Source organism: Ranitomeya variabilis, chromosome 4, assembly GCF_051348905.1.
Source record: "Ranitomeya variabilis isolate aRanVar5 chromosome 4, aRanVar5.hap1, whole genome shotgun sequence".
Taxonomy (NCBI): Eukaryota; Metazoa; Chordata; class Amphibia; order Anura; family Dendrobatidae; genus Ranitomeya; species Ranitomeya variabilis.
Window position 1 is genome coordinate 585355718 of NC_135235.1, and position 21498 is coordinate 585377215.

General features: G+C 46.2%; 2 protein-coding genes across 2 annotated transcripts in view; one reads left to right on the plus strand and one right to left on the minus strand.

The window, feature by feature from the left end:
- The first annotated feature begins 675 nt into the window (after positions 1–675).
- ASXL1 (ASXL transcriptional regulator 1) lies at positions 676–21486 on the plus strand. Its single transcript, XM_077253107.1, has 12 exons — positions 676–977; positions 9604–9686; positions 11485–11593; positions 12200–12311; positions 12873–12937; positions 13102–13195; positions 14255–14383; positions 14643–14803; positions 17443–17539; positions 17622–17727; positions 18083–18575; positions 18853–21486. Exons 1-12 carry the CDS (start codon positions 921–923, stop codon positions 20557–20559), a joined length of 3213 nt encoding a protein of 1070 aa, XP_077109222.1. The 5' UTR covers positions 676–920; the 3' UTR covers positions 20560–21486.
- The window catches only part of NOL4L (nucleolar protein 4 like), a 65600-nt gene continuing 57229 nt past the window's right edge, over positions 13128–21498 (minus strand). Inside the window, exon 7 of the mRNA XM_077253113.1 lies at positions 13128–13258. Within this exon, the coding sequence (XP_077109228.1) occupies positions 13224–13258 (35 nt within the window). The 3' untranslated portion in view covers positions 13128–13223. The remainder of the gene's footprint in view (positions 13259–21498) is intronic.

The window sequence follows — 21498 nt, forward strand, 5'->3', positions numbered from 1 at the left end:
GTTATTTCTTCTGGCACCATTCTACTTCTGGTCTCTTTACATAAAACAAACGTTACATAATAGCGGGGTCAGCTCATGATTAGCTCATTCTGGCCCCATCCCCCATAGAAAAAGATATGGCCAGAGTATACGGAAATTTTAAGCGGTTCCTTGAGGTCATAAAAAAAGAGAAAAATAGACATAATTTTCATCACTTTCCCCAATATTAGGAAAATAAAAATGACAAAATTAAGTCCTATTCATTTTTTTTTTTTTTTACATCTGATGAAATAAACACCATAAATGTGACTGGTCAGGAATGGGGCAAAAATGGCCCGGTCCTGAATGGGTTAAACAAAGCTCAAATTACAAAAAAAAAAAATAATAAGTTGCAAACGAAAAACCCACAGTACAAATTAGAGCAAACGCATGGCTGAATCGGCCCTAGGTCTATACTTTGGTTTCAAAGACATGTTCACAATCCGAAGAAAAAAAATCTGCAGTGATCACCAATGGGTTTTAACGACCTTAAAAATCGCATCACGTGTGAACGCGACAGAACCGCATCATACACACAACAATACATATGATGCATTGCGGTAGGCGGAGCACAGGTTTCCCCACCTTTCCTCTCACGTGACGCTTAGCCCCGCCTTCCAATGCGCAGTTATCCAGGGACGTCACGGTAGGTGTTTTGAGTCTCGCGAGAAGGGAGCTTTGCGCCTCAGCCAATCCCGTACTCTGGTCCCGCCTACGTGTTTTTTTTCTGAGGCGGGGCGGAAGTGGCTATCGCAGTGCATTGTGGGGAGTGTGGTTCCGGTGTGTAGAAGCTGCCCGGGCCGGAGCGGACTACAACTCCCGACATCCCTGAATCGAGCGACCTCTGCGGATACTAAGACCACCCCGGAGACCCCCGCAGACCTGCCCGGCGACCGGACAACATGAGAGATAAACAGAAGCGCCGCAGGGAACGCACGTGGGCCGAGGCCGCCAAGATGGTACGGAGAGGGGCGGGAGCCGTGATCGAGGGGAGGCGAGGGCAGGAGGTTATAAGCAGGGACTGTTCTGGGGGAGGGGCCGGCGCGGCTATTGTGGGCTCTCCCGAGCAACGTGTCTGCTGGGAGTGATGGGCGAAATAATACCGGGGGGAGGGAGGATGGGGACGATGGGAGAAATAATACAGGGGGGGAGGACGGGGGCGATGGGAGAAATAATACAGGGGGGGAGGACGGGGGCGATGGGAGAAATAATACAGGGGGGGAGGACGGGGGCGATGGGAGAAATAATACAGGGGGGAGGACGGGGGCGATGGGAGAAATAATACAGGGGGGGAGGACGGGGGCGATGGGAGAAATAATACAGGGGGGGAGGACGGGGGCGATGGGAGAAATAATACAGGGGGGGAGGATGGGGGCGATGGGAGAAATAATACAGGGGGGGAGGATGGGGGCGATGGGAGAAATAATACAGGGGGGGAGGACGGGGGCGATGGGAGAAATAATACAGGGGGGGAGGACGGGGGCGATGGGAGAAATAATACAGGGGGGGAGGATGGGGGCGATGGGAGAAATAATACAGGGGGGGAGGACGGGGGCGATGGGAGAAATAATACAGGGGGGGAGGATGGGGGCGATGGGAGAAATAATACAGGGGGGGAGGATGGGGGCGATGGGAGAAATAATACAGGGGGGGAGGATGGGGGCGATGGGAGAAATAATACAGGGGGGGAGGATGGGGGCGATGGGAGAAATAATACAGGGGGGGAGGATGGGGGCGATGGGAGAAATAATACAGGGGGGGAGGATGGGGGCGATGGGAGAAATAATACAGGGGGGGAGGATGGGGGCGATGGGAGAAATAATACAGGGGGGGAGGATGGGGGCGATGGGAGAAATAATACAGGGGGGGAGGATGGGGGCGATGGGAGAAATAATACAGGGGGGGAGGATGGGGGCGATGGGAGAAATAATACAGGGGGGGAGGATGGGGGCGATGGGAGAAATAATACAGGGGGGGAGGATGGGGGCGATGGGAGAAATAATACAGGGGGGGAGGATGGGGGCGATGGGAGAAATAATACAGGGGGGGAGGATGGGGGCGATGGGAGAAATAATACAGGGGGGGAGGATGGGGGCGATGGGAGAAATAATACAGGGGGGGAGGATGGGGGCGATGGGAGAAATAATACAGGGGGGGAGGATGGGAGAAATAATACAGGGGGGGAGGATGGGGGCGATAATACTGCGATAAGTTAATATGGGGGGTGGGCAAGATAATACTGGGGGGCAATGGAAGAAATAATTTTAGGATGGGTTGGGGCTGATGAGTATGCAGATACCCCATATGTGGGGGAAAGCCACTGTTTGTTTTACCGCAGGGCTCAGAAGGGAGGGAGAACTGTTTGACTTTTTGGATGCAAAATTGGCTTGTATCAATGGTGGTGCCATGTCACGTATGGAGACCACGTGTTGTACCTAACCACAATTCTAACTCCAACCCTAATCCCAACCCTGACCATAATCCCAACCCTAGCCAAACTCTAACTTTAGCCCAACCCTAACCCTAATGGAAATAAATGCATTTTTTTATTATTATTTTACCTAAGGGGGTGATAAAGTGGGGGTTTGACTTACTTTTTTTTATTTTGACTACTGTGATGGGCTCTATCACAGTGATCAAGATGAACCAGTAGGAAACATTTCCTATTGGTGCAGGACGGAAGATCTCGGCGGGCGCACTGCGCATGCGCCTGCTATTTTCTCCCAAAAGAAGACTGCAGGGACTCCGGAGCTACCAGGGGGAGGAATCTGGGGACCCTATTTCTCTCTCCTCTGATGTGTAATCACATCAGAGGAGAAAATAAATGGAAAATCTGACTTATTTTTTTGTGGTTGCCGTTATACTGTTAATAATGGCAATCGCAACACTGAGGTTGGTAAAAACTGACCCGAATCATGTTCTCTGGAGTCGTAGCCGAGACCCCGGTGAAAATCCGACTCTGCGGGGTGGGGGGGCGCTATACATTTATTTCTCAGTGCTGTTAAAAAGCAGCACTGAGGCATAAGTACCCTTAACTGCTGCCGTTAACAGGCGTATCAGCGGTCGTTAAGGGGTTAGTGGGGTTATCCAGGATTTTTTTTTTCTGGGGCTACCGTAGTAACTTACAGGCTAACTAGCAGCCAGTTCTTTTTCCCATAGGATAAAAATAAAAAAAGCCCAGGATAGCCCCCTGTAATGTGGGCTATGCAATGCATTGCAGTAAAAAAAAAGAAAAAAAATCAGCAGAATCTCCAGAGCTGCATTTACAAATGATGGTTATGAGAAGCAGTCTACAGACCTCCTATTTTAGGAACAGACAAATTGAATTAATAAAAATAACTGATTATTACGTGGCTCTCTGGTTATGTTTTTCGTTTTTAGATTCTAAAAAAGTTGATGCGTTTGTAAAAACTGACACAAAGGAACCAATAATAATCCAATGTAGGACTAAGTGATTTTGCCCAAAGCAAAAAAATAAAAATAATTTAACAATCTAAAAGAATATGCCCCAAGGCGCTTTTTTTTTCCTTTTTACATAAAGGAAGCATTGCACTTGCTGAAATTTAGATTTTTATTTTTTTTTAATCATTACTGAATTGTTAATTTCTTAATATTTCTGTGCTCCTTGATAATCAGTCATACACAAGGAGCACAGACGTGGAGTCCTGACCAAAAGTTTTGAGACTGACACAAATTCTGACTCTCGCAGTTTACTGCCTCAGTGTTTCTGGCTCTTTTAGTCAGATGTTTCTATGGTTAATGAAGTACAATTATCAGCGTCAAGGCTGTGTGCACATGGTGCATTTTTTTTCTGGGGGATGGGGGGGGTTCTTGCAGAATTGGGCCAAAAAAACTCCTAATTCAATGACTATCCTGAAGTGTTGTGCACATGATCAGTAATTTTCCCTGAGTATTTGCGGTCAGAGCGCTGCGGGGTCACAATATCGGATGTCAGCGTGACCCGTGGTAAAAAGCTTACCTCAGGGTAGCAGGCGACGGCTGATTAGAGACTACTACTCCCATCAGGCTACATCTGCTGTCACTGATGACCGTGACAGCAGGAGCTGCTGATAGATGTAGTCTCTTGTTAGCCGACACCTGTGCTCAAACGTAAAATAAGTTCATTTAAAATAATTGAATAAAAAACACATTATACTCGCCTAACACAAAATCCCTGATGCCCTTGTCTCCTGCAAAAAAAAATAAAATATTGTAAATGAAAAAAAAAACCTCAACCCCCAATCCAGTGTGTCCCACGGCGATCTCACCTGTAGAAGAGTCACATCGGGAGATTTGACTGTTCTAACCAGCCGCCGGCTACAGACTGACAGAAGCGTCATCGCTCCCGCAGTGTATAGTGCTGAGCTGCCGTAAGAGAGGTCACACGAGTTCATCAGCTGACGAGCCCCTGTGATCTCATGGCACCACTGCTGCAGTACTGGTGCCTTACGTGACATCACCGGAGCTCATCAGCTGGTGAACTTGTGTGACCTTTCTCACAGCAGCTCAAAAAAGCTTTCAGTGCTGTTGAAAAACGAGGCTTAGAGATGCAGAAATTTCTTCAATTACTCAGCGTGCCCACGTACACTTAAGGTTTTAATCTTTTCTTGATCCCTTTGACACTCAGATGATCTAGAACAATGATGATTTATTTGCACAGTGAAACTTATGTGACGTTTCGGTCTTCTTCAGATATACAGATTGCCATAGAAATGTATTGGACTAAATGCTGAAACTATACCGGATACAAAGTGACTAGAGTGGGAATACCGCTAAAGGCATGGCGTCCATAGGAAACGGTCTAACCTGAGGCTGAAGTCGTATGTTAATGGTGAATGGCAAATAAATCCTCTTTGTTCTACATCTGAGTGCCATGTACTTTGTAGATATTCTACTATGGCTTGCGCTCCTACTTATGCTCCTGCTGACACGAGTGCCGTGTTCTACTACTAAATCCTGACTGATGACCACCCATTTTTGTCTATACAGTGCTTGGAGTTTATTACAATTTCTGTGTTTTTGTTATCCTGTGAATAAAAAAAATGATAATTTGTCAAAACTACAGCAAGCAGCCCAGTGACTAATCACTGGAATCAGATTATTTATTCCTACCTCATGCTGCTCCCAGATTAGGTGGCACATCCCCCCTGCCCAAAGGGGCAGGTTGCATACAATTTTTGATTTAGTATAAAATCCATATTGCAAGAAACAAGAAAATGAAATGGCAAATTAATAAAAAATGATTGCTTGTCTGGCCCTGATGCAAGCAGCAACAAATCCAAAGTTACACTGTGCAAATGTAGATAATGCTGGGAGATTTATGACACTCAATAAATGATGTAACTCAGGATCAGTAATTCATATATACAGTGACTCCACCAGCAGAATAGTGAGTGCAGCTCTGGAGTATAATACAGGATGTAAATCAGGATCAGTACAAGATAAGTAATGTAATGTATGTACACAGTGACTCCACCAGCAGAATAGGGAGTGCAGCTCTGGAGTATAATACAGGATGTAACTCAGGACCAGTACAGGATAAGTAATGTAATGTATGTACACAGACTCCACCAGCAGAATAGTGAGTGCAGCTCTGGGGTATAATACAGGATGTAACTCAGGACCAGTACAGGATAAGTAATGTAATGTATGTACACAGAGACTCCACCAGTAGAATAGTGAGTGCAGCTCTGGGGTATAATACAGGATGTAACTCAGGACCAGTACAGGATAAGTAATGTAATGTATGTACACAGTGGCTGCACCAGCAGAATAGTGAGTGCAGCTCTGGAGTCAGGGGCGTAACTATAGCGGTCGCACCTGCGACCGGGCCTGGACTGCTTAGGGGCCCGTCCGTCCAGCAATAGTGAAGAAGGACCCAACCATTACAGCAGGGAGGCGTCCCCGCAGGTCCTCCAGTTACATGGGGGAAGATGGATTTAATGCGATCACGTGATCCAACCTTGTGACTGGAGAGAGGCGTGTCCACAGGTCCTTGAGCCACACCAAAGGGAAAGACTGGTCGAAGGGAGCTGGTGCTGCTTGAGTGAGTGGCTGAGTGCCTAAACCTTAAAAGCTGCAATCTGTTGCTGCGTCCTCCTCCTGCTGCCGAAGGGTCCCTTAAGCCTCAGATCTGCATTTGTCTTCCTGTCATTAGCAGCCGCTCGTGTGACCGGTCTGCCCTGTTCTCAAGTCTCCCCTGTCCCCTTTCTCACCGTGTGTTCCCCATCTACCCTGTCCTCATAATCCATGTGCCCCCTTCTTCCTTGCTCCCAAGTCTCCCCCCGTTTTCCCCTGTCCCCTTGCAGCTCCGTCTCCCCGTGTGTCCCTATCTACTCTGCCCTAGGAGTCCCCTTATTTCCTCTTGTGACTGTCTCCCTTGCCCCCTTGTGCCCTTCTCCCCTTCCTCCTAGTCCCCATGTCTCCCCTTGTGCCTGTCGCGCTTGTGTCCCGTTGTGTCAGTCTCCCTTGCCCACTGGTCCCTGTGTCCCCTTGTGCCTGTCTCCCTTGCCCCCTTGTGCTTGCGTCCCTTGTCCCCGTGTGTCCCTTTGTGTCAGTCTCCCTTGCCTGCTAGCTCTCTTGTCAGTCTCGCTTGCACACTAGTCCCCGTGTGTCCCCTTGTGTCAGTCTCCCTTGCCCACTAGTCCCTGTGTGTTCCCTTGTGTCAGTCTCCCTTGTCCCCTTGTGTCAGTCTCCCTTGCCCACGTGTCCCCTTGTGTCAGTCTCCCTTGCCCACGTGTCCCCTTGTGTCAGTCTCCCTTGTCCCCTTGTCAGTCTCCCTTGCCCACTAGTCCCCTTGTGCCCTTCTCCCCTGCCTCCTTGCCCGCATGTGTCCCCTTGTGACTGTCTTCCTTGCTCCCTAGCCCCCCTGTGTCACCATTGTGCCTGTCTCCCCTAGCCCCCTTGTGTCCTTCTCCCCTGCTGCATAGTCATCATTTGCCCGTGTCTTTCTCACTGCATCTGTATGGAGGGGCTGCATTATACTATGAGGGGGGCTGCATTATATTCTATGGGGTTACATTATATTGTATGGTGGGGCTGCATTATACTTTTGTGGGGTGGCTGCATTATACTCTGGGGTGGCTGCATTATACTATATGTGGGCTGCATTATACTGTATCGAGGACTATGAGAAGTGAATTGTACAACATGGATGACGATGGTGGTGCATTATACTATATGGAGCACTATGAGGAGTGTATTACACTGCTCAGTCCTCTATAGTATAATACACTGCTCATAGTGCTCTATATAGTATAATGCACCCCTCGGTCTTCCATATAGTATACACTCCTCAGTCCTCCATATAGTATTATACACTCCTCAGTCCTCCATATAGTATTATACACTCCTCATAGTCCTCCATATATTAAAATACACTGCTCAGTCCTCTATAGTATATTTTAATATATGGAGGACTATGAGGAGTGTATAATACTATATGGAGGACTGAGGAGTGTATACTATATGGAGGACTGAGGAGTGTATACTATATGGAAGACCGAGGGGTGCATTATACTATATAGAGCACTATGAGCAGTGTATTATACTATATGGAGGACTGAGCAGTGTATTACACTCCTCATAATGCTCCATATAGTGTAATACACTGCTCAGTCCTCCATATAGTATAATACACTGCTCATAGTGCTCTATATAGTATAATGCACCCCTCGGTCTTCCATATAGTATACACTCCTCAGTCCTCCATATAGTATACACTCCTCAGTCCTCCATATAGTATTATACACTCCTCATAGTCCTCCATATATTAAAATATACTATAGAGGACTGAGCAGTGTATTTTAATATATGGAGGACTATGAGGAGTGTATTATACTATATGGAGGACTGAGGAGTGTATAATACTATATGGAGGACTATGAGGAGTGTATTATACTATTGTACTATATGGATGACTATGGAGAGTGTATTATACTATATGGATGACTATGAACTGTGCAGTATATTATATAGAGGACTATGGGGGTGCATTATATTATAAGGAGTACTATGGGGGTGCCTTATACTTCTTATACGGATCCCCATGACTTCTATGTAAGCCCCTGATGAGTATAATGGTTTATTTTCTTTTATAAATTACATAACAATGGCAGTACGGGGGACAGATATATACCAGGATGGGGCACCGGATAGTTACGCCACTGAGATCACACTATACAACTTTGAAAAAAAGCAATAGTGTGCGAAATGAATAGGTAAAATCTTAATTTGGGTGGAAAACATTTTTGCATGGTTGGGGCGGTCCCCATTTGAAAGTTCGCATCGGGGCCCATAACTTTCTAGTTACGCCACTGTCTGGAGTATAATACAGGATGTAACTCCGGATCAGTACAGGATAAGTAATGTATGTACACAGTGACTCCACCATTAGAATAGTGAGTGCAGCTCTGGGGTATAATACCGGATGTAACTCAGGGTCAGTACAGGATAAGTAATGTAATGTATGTACACAGTGACTGCACCAGCAGAATAGTGAGTGCAGCTCTGGAGTATAATACAGGATATAACTCAGGGTCAGTACAGGATAAGTAATGTATGTACACAGTGACTGCACCAGCAGAATAGTGAGTGCAGCTCTGGAGTATAATACAGGATGTAACTCAGGATCAGTACAGGATAAGTAATGTATGTACACAGTGACTCCACCAGCAGAATAGTGAGTGCAGCTCTGGGATATAATACAGGATGTAACTCAGGATCAGTACAGGATAAGTAATGTAATGTATGTACACTGACTGCACCAGCAGAATAGTGAGTGCAGCTCTGGGGTATAATACAGGATGTAACTCAGGATCAGTACAGGAGAAGCAAACACCGGTAATATTTGGAGTAAAATCCACATAATTCATAAGTCCCCTATGTATAATGGAGTAGATAACTGGTGGGAGTCTACTGATTAGATTTCTATTGTGCAGAGGTCGTTGTAGTGTTTTCTTTGCAGCAGAAGACAAGGAATGAAATCACAAATATGGATTTGTTAATACTGCTGCCCATCGTTCTAGGACCGTACTGCTGTAACTATCTACCATGCAGCTGCTGTAGTTATTAGATGGGGAAGTTCATAGATCGTAGTGATCTGGTTATTGGCTAGTTATCATACGCATAATGCACAACTCAGCAGATGGAAGGGTGAAGTAGGCACTGATCATTGCTTTGCCCTAGTAGAGGAGAGCTGCAGTGTAAATCATGCTAGGAATGGGCAGATCAGCCACTGGATTTATTTATTTTACTCACTTTTATATCACCATTAATTTCACACCGCTTTACAGACATTGTCGGCACTCTACCCATTGGGGCTCACAGTCTAGACTCCCTGTCAATAGGTCTTTGGCTTGTGGGAGGATTCCTATGCAAACACGAGGAGCACATAGATACCCTGCATAAAACTAATACAATGTATTAGTTCAGGATCCAAGGGGTGGAGCTCAAAAATAAAATCCTTTCTTCATGCTCCGCCCATGCAGAACCCACACTTGGCAGAACACAGTGGATTGTTTTATTTCCTTTATGAAAACGGAATGTCTTGTGAATCTGCATGGCTGACCGTTCCTCTCCTTGCAGGTTTTGGAGAATTACTCGGATGCGCCAATGACTCCTAAACAGATCCTGAATGTGATCGAGGCCGAGGGACTTAAGGAGACAAAGTAAGTTTCGCAAGGCAGGAAAGTGCTGGGCGGCGGAGAAGAGGGATTTACTCGTTGGAGAGTTATATAGCTGTCATGAGTTTCTTTTGTTGCTTTCTGGTTTCAGTTGATTTTATTACTCACAAGATGACTGTAATATTTTATTGACTGTGGCTTTTTCTCTTTTTTGTTTCCGTATTTATTGCTCGTCTTTGTCCGTTGTATCTACAGAAGGTAAGACTGTGTGACCGTGGAGGAGTGGCTGGTCCAAGATTTAAAGGGCCGTTCTTATGTCAATCCAGGTTTAATTATTGCATGCTTACAAGTTCTGCTTTATTCTGATTTGCTTTTGAGTTACAATTTCTCACTGGTTTTAGGATCACTGCTTGCTTTGAGTGAATAAATAAAATCTTAAAACCTCTGTAGACCTAAAATTTCTCACATCTGAGGGTTTTTTCAATTGTACCCAGTCTAGGGGATCAGCTGGAGCTCAAGACTCATCCATTTTATTTGGACTGACACATTGTAACAGACTAGACAATCCTCTAAATACAGATATATACTGGATATCACTGCCATCATTATTTCATCTGTACGGGTTTCCAGTCTCTTGCTATAAGTGAAATTGTGTTAGTTCACCAATGGCAATCAGAGATGCTAAAATCGCCAAGACATTTAGTTGCTAATCTTTTCAACAACCCTTTATTTGCCAAATACAGCTCTGGCAAAAATTAAGAGACCACCACATCAAAACCCTGTCATGTGCAGCCCAATCTCCAGACCTGAACCCCATTGAAAACCTCTGGAATGTAATCAAGAGGATGGTGGATAGTTACAAGCCATCAAACAAAGAAGAACTGCTTACATTTTTGCAGTGTGAAAGACTGGTGGAAAGCATGCCAAGACGCATAAGAGCTGTGATTAAAAATCATGGTTATTCCACAAAATATTGATTTCTGATCTCTTCCTGAGTTAAAACATTAGTATTGTTGTTTCTAAATGATTATGAACCTGTTTTCTTTGCATTATTTCAGGTCTTAAAGCACTGGGTTTTTTTGTTGTTATTTTGACCATTTTTCTTTGTTAGAAGAAAAAGCAAAATTTATAGCTTGGAACTTCGGAGACATGTTGTATATCATAAATGCTTGCAGGGTCCCCACCCAAAATGAGCCATGATTATTTTTGCAGCAGTGATTTGTGCTCATTCCCATCTGAGCCCTCAGAGGCACTTGAACTGAATCGGCATTAAAAAGAAAAAAAAAAAGCTTTTTGAAAATTAAAAAAAAAAAATGTTCTCTGCAGATCTGATTTTATAAAGAATATTTGACATATAGACCTAAGCCTAGGTGCTACATGGAGACTCTGAGGTGTCTAACTTTCTGTTTGGGCCACAAATTTCAATTGTTTAATGCTTTTTTTTTTTTATATTATTCTTTGATGCAAAATTGCGTGACGTTGCTTGTGTGTATAAAGCACCAAGTGACATTTTGGCAATATGCCAGAAAATAAATCATTATGGGGGGTTAATATCAAATTATTTTCTTGCATGTCACAAGTACAGAACTTGTCCTCTCTGCCTGAGGTGTAAAAAATAAAAGAACTGCTGGCAGTGAATTCTCTCTTGACAGTTTAGTACAGCCTTGTATTACTGATAGCGCAGCAGTTCTTTAGCGCACCTTTCTACACTTCTGTGCTGTTCACGGGGGTATTAGAAAAGAAAATGCTTTATAGTATTTACTAAAACCGAGACATCGAGTGAAGACGGGTTCTCCTTAAATGCTTGGGTACCCCTCAAATTGATTTTCTTCATCCTTTGCAGCATTTCCTCCCCTCTGGCTTGTCTGAACGCCATGTTGCAGTCCAACTCCAGGACACGAGAAGCCATGTTTTACAAGCTCCCCGGCCGCATCAGTCTCTTCACTATGAAGGTTAGTGCTGTCACTACTCATTATACTGGTGTATTGACCATATTATAAACCGCAATCATAATGTGTTCATGACATGCGGCCCACCTTTTATATTTTGGACTTGATAGAAAATTCTGGACCCAAAAGCTTCTTCATAGGGACTAGAGCGCTTTTTCAGGGCTCCTGACCTCCTGCTTTATCATGTAACTATTTCAAAGTTCTACCTGCAGTGACCACTAGGTGGAGCTCTGCCACTGAGGACAGTAGATGCAGTGTAACTGTATGTGGTGAGCTCCCCCTAGTGGTGGCTGATGGTAGTTAGAATTTGGGTAGTGTAAATATATGCAATTCTATGCCACCCGATTCTGGGGATTGGGAGCAGTGGATCAGTAAAAGGAGCTTCAACCACCATAATGTTTTTTGAATGAATCAAAACAGAGTTTGGGACTTGGGTATTTATTGTTAATGGTTAAATAAGTAAGGCTGAACATGTGAGCAGGGGTCAGTGTGGGACACCGCCGGCTTTTGGTACAGTTGTCGGAAGCAGTGAGGCTAGTTCTCCTTCCCCGGAGGGCTGCTCATATTGTAGCTTTGTGCAGCCTTTCATGTGTGCTTGTTCTCTGGCAGAAGAACGCAGTACAATGGTCTCGTGTGGTGTCGCTGCCGGACGAAGGGGACACGGAGGACACCGCAGATGAGGAGGGAAGCCAGTGGACAGAGGGCGGCTTAGTGCCTGCAGGTGAGATCTATGACGGGGGCAGGGAGAGATCTTCTGCAGAGTGCGACCACAATGCTTTGCACAAAAATGAATGAAACCAGGCCAAGCAACATTTTTCTTTTTTTTCATTCTTTAAAAAAATATATATATTAACACTTTTTAAAGCATTCTTGTTCTGCAGCATTTTTTTTGCGACAGTTCTGTACATAAACATTTTATGACATGGGTGACCTTTTGAAGAATCTCCATTTTTAACACTGCAGACTACATTTCAAGCTGGTAAACTGCTATGGAAGCAAAGTTAAAGGGGTTGTCCACTTCTCGTACAACTCCTTTTCAACCCATATGTTTGCACCCAGTATAATAAGTTATACTCCCCTCCGGTGTTGGCACTGGCTCTCATGATGTAACAATGTAACGCTAGCCCAACACTGGAGGTGAGTATACATGTAGGTGTTATTGTATTACTGGGGGGACATAGGGCTTGTGTTGTCAGCATCATGGACAACCCGTTTAATATTAGTGTGACTGAATATCTTCATTAAGTTTGTCCTTTTTTTTTTTTTTTCTCTGCTGCCTCAGAAACCTCCGTCAGCGCGTCCTGTTCTCGAGAGTCGCACGTCAGGGAAACCAGGTCGCTAGTACAGGTCAGTACTAGATCGAACGCTACTGTGAAGTGCAGCATCTTGATCGGCGTCGCCTAAATAAGATCACTGTGTTGCTTTTGCAATCAGGGGGACACTGTTATTATGTAGGATTCGGACCCTATTATTCGTTGGGCTTTATTCTTACATTATCATTGCGTTTTTAGATGAATAAGCAGAAGAGAAGAAGTGGGGTGCTGCTGCCTCGGGTCGTCCTTACACCTCTCAAAGTAAATGGGGCTCATCTGCCATCCACTTCAGGTGAGGACATTCGCCATACGGTCCGGTGTCATTCTGTATGTGGTGAGCTCCCCCTTGTGGTGGCTGCAGGCAGAAAGAACTTTATCACTATAAGAAGGTATTCGCATCTACTTCATTATAGATTATAAATACAATAATACCATAATAAACTATATTGTGGCTTATAAAGCTGTTTTGATTTGGGATTTCACTGTATTGTGATTCGTCAGAAGGTAATGGTTTTGGTAGACATTTAATGTATCATTGACACTTGGATGCTGCCCCCATAGTAACTGCTCCCAGAAAAGTACCATGTTTTGCAGATTATAAGATGCACTGAAGCATAAGACACACTCCAAATTTTGGGGAAGAAAATAGGAAAAAAATATTTTCAATAATACGATGGTGTAAATTTTAGTCCTCTTTTCCAGTAGCTTACTGGGGGGCGCTCCTGCCCTAGAGCAGTGTCCCTGGAGACGGTATGAGGAGTGAGACTGAGGACCCCGGGCTGGAAGGAGGGGTGTTCCATGGTGCGGGGCTGCCCAGACTCTGTGCTTTCAGAAAATGTTAGGAGTCCCCACGCTTACCATCCTTTTCACTACAGTGGACTTTGGGAGCCGAGATCTCAATCGGCGCATGCGTCTCCTCTGGCGGCCATTTTCCCAAAGTCCACCACAAGGAAAAGGATGGGAAATGCAGGGGACTCCCGAAAATTTCTGAAAGTCTTGAGGCTGCACATTGCCGAACACCCTCCGCCTCCCAACCCAGCGCCAGCAGTATCTCCCCACTCCTGCTGCCGCCAGCTTCCTGCAGCAGTGCCCTTGCCTCCTGGGACCCCGCTCCACCGCAGCAGCCCTCCCCCAGTAAGCTACATTCAGATTATAAGATTCCCCCCGTTATCATCCCAAATTTGTCATGTAAAGTTTACAAGCTAATGTTTTCGCAACAGAGATGATAAATTTAAAAATAAGTTTTACTAAGGTTTTCAGCAACTTGACCTTGGTGGGGCCAGTTTAGCACGTAAAATGTGGTGAAGGTTCCTCTGTAAGGCAACATATCACTTTATCATTTTGGCTCCAGGTTTGTCCGTTTCCCGCGTAGAAAGCGAGTCGTCCAGCAGCGCATCTTTGAGGGGCAGCCTGGCATTTCGCAGACTGAGTGGCACCTCCACCCATCATCTGAGAAACCTAAAGAACATCTCTGCTCCAGGTCGGTCAAATTACATTGTGCAGTCTGCTGAGCCGTATTATCAATCAAGTTCTGCAGCTTTCATAATGCGTTTGTTTCCATTCTATCCAGGGTAGAAAACCTTCTATGTCAACAGCACAAATCTCTCCTGATTGTTATATCTGACTTGTGCTAGTACTTTTTATGTAGCCAAGAGGGATTTAGCTCACAAAATGGTGGGAAATTGCTGAATAAAATGTGAATGATCCCAATCCGTGTTAAGTTTGTTTTCTTTTTGCAGGACAAGTGAAGAAGAAGGAGGAGGAGATCGATTTTGAGACTCCCGGCTCCATACTGGTGAACACTAATTTACGTGCCCTGATAAATGTGCGGACGTTCAACGCTCTCCCGTCTCACCTCCAACAGCAGCTCCTACTGCTCCTCCCAGACGTGGATCGACAGGTGGGTGCACTATGCAGATGGTGGGTGCCCTAGGCGAGAGGTTGGGTGCATTTGAATTTCCTTAACTGGGGCCCCGATGGATGCTGTGCTTAGAAGCAGTACAAATCAATGATCTTTGGGGATATTACATGTCCCTGACTCCAAGGGGAACATAAAATAATAATTAAAAAAAAATTAAAAATGCGAGGGTGTATATTTTTTATAAAAAAAAAAAAAACCAAAACGTATATACTAGAGTATAAACTGACCCGAGTATAAGCCGAGGCACCTAATTTTTGACACGGAAAACTGGGTAAGCTTATTGACTCACGTATAAGCCGGGTATGTATTGTCCCCTCATCACTGTCCTGGCATTTGTGGCTCCCCTGTTGGGTGTATGGCTCCTCCGTCCTCCCCCTGTTGTGTGCATGGCTCCTCCCTCCTCCCCCTGTTGTGTGCATGACTCCGCTCGGCTTCCCCTGTGCTCCTCTGTCCTCCCCCCTGTTGTGTGCATGGCTCCGCTCGGCTTCTCCCGTCCTTCTCTGTCCTCCCCCTGTTGTGTGCATGGCTCTGCTCGGCTTCTCCCGTCCTTCTCTGTCATCCCCCTGTTGTGTGCATGGCTCATCCCCCTGTTGTGTGCATGGCTCCGCTCGGCTTCTCCCGTCCTTCTGTCCTCCCCCTGTTGTGTGCATGGCTCCTCCCCCTGTTGTGTGCATGGCTCCGCTCGGCTTCTCCCGTCCTTCTGTCCTCCCCCTGCTGTGTGCATGGCTCCTCCCCCTGCTGTGTGCATGGCTCCTCCCCCTGCTGTGTGCATGGCTCCTCCCCCTGCTGTGTGCATGGCTCCTCCCCCTGCTGTGTGCATGGCTCCTCCCCCTGCTGTGTGCATGGCTCCTCCCCCTGCTGTGTGCATGGCGCCGCTCTGCTCCCACCCGTGCTCCTCTGTCCTCCCCTTGTTGTGTGCATGGCTCCGCTCGGCTCCCCCCGTGCTCCTCTGTCCTCCCCGTTGTGTGCATGGCTCCGCTCGGCTCCACCCGTCCTTCTCCCTCATCCCCCATCCTCCTCACTCTGCTCGCGCTGTCGCTGCATCTCTGTTGTCCCGGGACCGGCAGCTTGTTCCTGTGTTCAGCGGTCACATGGTACCGCTCATTAAAGTAATGAATATGCGCTCCACGCCATATTCATTACTTTAGTGTGCGCTACCATGTGACCGCTGACCACAGGAACAAGCTGCCTCGCCGGGACAACAGAGTGATCCAGGGATGTGCAGCGATCACGTTAAGAGTGGGTGAGTATGATGTGACATACAGCAGCTCCTGCTGCTCCCCCTCCCTTGCCGATCCCCTGGGACCATGACTCGTGTATAAGCCGAGGGGGACGTTTTCAGCACATAAAAATGTGCTGAAAATCTCAGCTTATACACGAGTATATACGGTACATATTGTGTCCACATCACCCTAATAACCTGGTGATTTAATTACTATTCAGGTTATTTAGTGTGAAATATCAACTGTATAAAAATCCGAATAAAGAAAACTATTACAAGAATAGCTGGAGTTGTAATATATATGATTACTAGATATCCACATATTATATCCTCGTATTTCCACAACCGTGAAAAAGAAAATTTCAGCTGCTCCAATGTGGAGAAGTGAAAACGCTAAAATATTGGGCTGGTCATTAAGGGGGGTGTCCATGCTATAACCAAAAAAAAAAAAACCCTCAACTATTAATACTTTAAATAGTTGGCAAATCCCTTTTTAAAGGTTATTCCCGTCTTCCTACATGCGCATTGTCAGAGTGCCTGTAAATACTGGCAATTTTGTAATTTGCGGCTATTTTAAATGTTCAATTTTTTACATACTAACACTTGTTTACATCTCGTTGCCATGGAGACCGATTACCACTGTTACCAGAATATGTGCAGTGCTTACTTGTTTATTGATCTTGTAAACACTGGTTTGACACTGGGCAAAACTTGCTGGGGCTCGTGACCTTGCGCTAACAAACTAGACTGCTGCAGTGGTCAGTCCCCGAGGCAGTGACCTAAACCTAAGAAAAGTCTTAATATCTCAAGAATGGCTGGAAATTTTTTAGAAGCAGTAAATAGTAAATGTGCCTATTTTTTTACAATATCCATGTACTATGAAGATGGGAATAACCCTTTTAAGGTTTTCTCAACTCTTCCACTCTTTTTCTCGTCAGGAGATGAATGGGACAGGTGGTGTCATGTCTAGTGATACCCGCTGGTACGTTGTGTAGACATCCACTCCCGATGTGGAAGTGATTGGAACAGAACTCAAACTATCGTGAAAAGTTCAGCAACTTTCTAATGTGATTTGTTGATAAATTCCCCAAGATCTCGGCTTCATGCTTGTAGATGGGAAAGTTGTGTACAATCAAACTTGTTCTGACTGTGCATGTCGCACAGCTGAGGGTTTGGTACCGTTTTATCTGTTCTCTGATAGCGGTTACCTGCTCTGATACATTGTAGCAAACAATCAGGACAGTAGAGAAATCAATCTTAATGTGTTCATGTTGTTTCCACTGGATACAGTTGTAGGGACAGTGAGACGTTTTTATTTTTACACAAAATAAGCAAAAAAAAAATCTCTCTTCATAATTGGACTCATCATTCATGTACATTCCCCATCGGTCCACAGGTCAGTCCAGATGGACAGTTGCGGATGAGTGGTAGCGCCCTGAATAATGAATTTTTTGCTCACGCTTGCCAGAGATGGCGAGAGAGGCTGGCAGAAGGTAGGCGCCTGGCACATGAAGTTTGTGTCTTTATCTCCTTGTTAAGGAGCCTCTTAGGTGATTGTTCTTGCGTTCCCTGCAGGTGAATTCACCCCTGAAGCTCAGCTCCGGATGAGGCAGGAGATGGGGAAGGAGAAAAAAGTCGAGGACTGGAAAGAGAAGTTCTTTGAAGATTTCTATGGACAAAAGTAAGTCATTCTGGGTGTAATCCCTCTGGGATAAGGTCTGGACTGCACCAGTGCCCCCTGTAGTCCGGACCCATCGCATGCAGTTCTGCACTGAAAATCCTTCATCTTTTGGGGGTTCTCGTGGCAGGGACCTTCCAACACCTGATACTTAGGTTGTCACTGTTCATACACACATCTATTGATGAGGTTGTCGCAGCCCACCCTTTCTCTTGTCGACACCCTTAAATATTTTGGTCTTATTGCACTCCACCCATTTTATATTAGTTTCTGGTAGACCATATTTGTCTTGACTGCTAGCCTATGAGTAAGGTGGTCATGGCCCTGACAACTAATGATGTGCCTTGGTTTTTCTTAGGCTTGGATATTCTGAGGAGCTGGGATCTGATCCAGAAGAGAAATCTAATGAGTTGACGCGTCTTCACCAAGAAAGGCCAAGAACAATCTCAGAACCTGCTCAGAACCACGAGACTGCTCCTGAGGTCCGCATGAGAACTCGCAGGAGTCTCTACAGGAATGTCGGCAAGATCCAACATCATCTCCCAGCAGCTGCAAAAGCTGCCTCCTCCCCTCCCCAAGAGAAAACAGAATCTGATCCATTACCTGCGGAGGACAGACTGTGGCCAAGAGTTGACATGAACCTCCCATCCACCTCCGAGAGAGTGCCCGAGCTTCACCCCGAAACTACCTCCGAGCAGAAACGGAAGGCCACAGAACCAGAGACCTCCAGCCCCTCCCTCGATAAGAAGCCACGGATGGAACAGCGTCAGTCCTTTCGTAACACAATTCAGAGTGTTCACCCCGAAAAGCCACAGCCCACCAAAGAAGAACCAAAAGTCCCACCAATCCGGGTATGAGACCGAATGTTCCTTCATTTTATGTACTTTAAAGAAAAAAAAAGTGTGTGTATATAAAATGTATTCCTGTCTAATATTGTACATGTGTGTATGATATATTCATATGTGTAATGTGTGTACATATATTTGGTCTTGTGTAATACTTTATTGTGCATTATATATTGTAAAATCACACTTTTTGTACTTGAGCCCTGCTGATATAACCTGGGTGTGTGTAATATGAAGTAAATGGACTAACTTTAGCTTTTTCTCCCTGCCGCCCTTTCCCCAGATACAGCTTTCTCGGATCAAACCTCCCTGGGTGGTTAAAGGTTTGCCAGCTTACCAGATCTGCCCCCGGATCATCCCAAACCCTGATCCCACTGGGTGCTGGCCTTCTCCCTGCTCGCCTGCTGACAGTCAGACCGGTGACCATCACTCCCAAACCACCAGTGGCGACGGTCGAGGTAGCGTCAACAGCGGTCTCCAGCACCCGAACAAAAGAAGAAGCCGATCTAGAGGCTCTAGAAGAAGAAGCAGAAAGCGAAGACACCAAGAGAAATCAGCAAATTGCTGCCGAACACAATTACTGCCGGCCGTTACAATGACACCGGAAAAACCAGAGGTCCCGCGAGTCAAAATCAGCTGGGTGTCAAGTGCTACGGCTGACTGCAGTGATGAGCTTAGCATGACCGACTCCCTTACCAAAGAACGACACCTGGATAAGGTGGCTGTCCCAGTGGACAACTCCCTGGGTGGTGAGAAAGATGTTCAAGTGGCAGACACGGAGGAGGAGAACATGTGCACAGGCCTGTGCAGTGATGAGAGGATGTTGGTGACACCCATCGAGGGACATGTCCTGGGTGATGTCTCCAACACTTTTCAGAACAGGATCAAGCAAGTCACACCGTGTTCGACTGAAAAGGATTGTCCTGAAAAGAAGCCGGATGCAGTGCCAGCGGACTGCACCGAGCACCTGGTGCTCCCTACGTCCTCCATAGTGCATACACACTTATTGGACACAACTAAAACCTCACCCCTGGGGCTATTGCCAGTGCATGCCAATGACCCCTCAATACCCAACCCTATATTGGACTATGCTGGTGACCCATGTTGTTACGGCTGTCATCAGGACAATGTTTCGTCTCCGTCAGTCAACAACTCACAGGAGCCAAATGAGTTGGACCCACACCATGGTGCTATTCAGGCAGGGTCCGTACAAGAGACATTGGTGACCCAACAGTCGCCCGCATCTGAGACCGCTAGCGAGCGTACGCCCATTTCTGACTCCATAAATGGTGATTTTAGGGGAAATCTGGCAACCTCTTTACCCCTCAGTGCTATCCCTTGTATAACGAACACAGTTCTGGAGGACGAATTCCCTGAGCCCACAACCAAGGTTGGCAGATTTTTAGTGGGCACTAATGATGGGCAGGTAAGGTTATGCCTGCCTTCTGGTTTGTCACCCACCAATCTGGAGGCAGAAATGCATGGCAGCGCTGGCACCCCTACTGAGCCATCAGCCAACCATCGCCCCTTGAAGGAGATGTCGCACCAGGACGGCTCTGGACAGCATAAACACTCGCTCAATAACCTGTCTGGCTTTGCCAGTAAAGTCCCCTCATTATTGGATATGCCCTTCATCCAGTTTCCTAAGGAGGTGGGGGTCCGCATCCAGCTGCCTGCAGACTTGGCCATGTCTCCCCCTCACAAGATGAAGGACGCCTTCCTGGAGATGCTGTCGCAGGATGTGGAGTCTTACTGTTACTCCGCAGGGGTCCGTCTCTCTTCCTCACCTGGAGATTTTGCGATTACGGGCAGCGCCTCGCTCTCCGTAGAAGTCTTTTCCGAACACGGAGACGGTGGGGAAGAGCAGGTGTCGCTGAGATGTTCCTGCAGCTTCAAAGCCATGACCATGTGCGAGGGCTGTGGGGCCTTCTGTCACATCGACTGCATCGGACCCTCCAAACTGTGTGTCTCGTGCCTTGTCATAAGATAATCTGATGGCTCTGGGGGGGCAATCTTTTAGATTAGCAAGATGGTCACCAACCTGCTTTGTATACAAGATGGTGGTGGTGGAACTACAGCACCCAGCAAACTGATGGTTATAGTCCCACCACCACCCGTGTTGCAGAGCCGGTGGCGACCCGTTGTTTTTAGTGTTGGTATTTTAATATCCAGAGCTCTGAGATGTTAATATTGTATTATGCTTCATTTTGTTAGAAATTGATAAACCTGCTGATGAATATTACTCAGCTCTTATCGGGATACCGACCCTACTGAAGGGGTAGTAATGGCCATCATGGGATGCTGCAAGACCACCTGCTCAGTTTATACCCATGACTTTTATCCAGCCCCATAAATGAACACTTTTCATTTTTTTTCTGCAAATGCAGCAAACCCTCAGCTGTGAACAGGCAGACGTTTCCTGCATAGCTGGGAGGTGTACTTACATTTTTATATTCACTTAGTTAATTTCTAATAAACATTTCACATGCATGGAAGGTGGCTGGCACGCTGCCCCCATGGTCGGGCATTTACAGTATTGGTACCCATCTTGTTTTGACCGTTGCTCCATTACTGCCTCTTCAAGCCTTGCACGCTCATGGAGGTGAGCGTACGGAGGGGATGGGAGAGGGTTGGGGAGGGGGGTTCTCCCCTGCCTTGTCTATGGTTTGGGCTGCATGGCAGGGCTATGATCAGTGTTTAGGGGGTGGGTTTGGAGGGGCGGGGAGGGTTATTGGGGTGTCCATCTTTTGTAATGCATGGACAGTATATCTGGAAGCAGGAAGCGCTGTGTGACGTGAACGGGTTGTACATAACCGGAGGAGATATGGCTTCTGCATCCCAGTGTTTTATCCCTGTACTTATTATTATGGTGTACACATTTCTGGCCTATAATATAAATGTATATTCTGTATACACAGCTGTGTGTGGT

Coding starts and splice junctions, on each gene's coding strand:
- ASXL1 (XM_077253107.1), top strand. CDS start 921: ATGAGAGATAAACAGAAGCGCCGCAGGGAACGCACGTGGGCCGAGGCC. Junction 12,938..13,101: donor AAACCAGGTCGCTAGTACAG/GTCAGTACTAGA, acceptor TTGCGTTTTTAG/ATGAATAAGCAGAAGAGAAG. Junction 14,804..17,442: donor TCCCAGACGTGGATCGACAG/GTGGGTGCACTA, acceptor ATCGGTCCACAG/GTCAGTCCAGATGGACAGTT.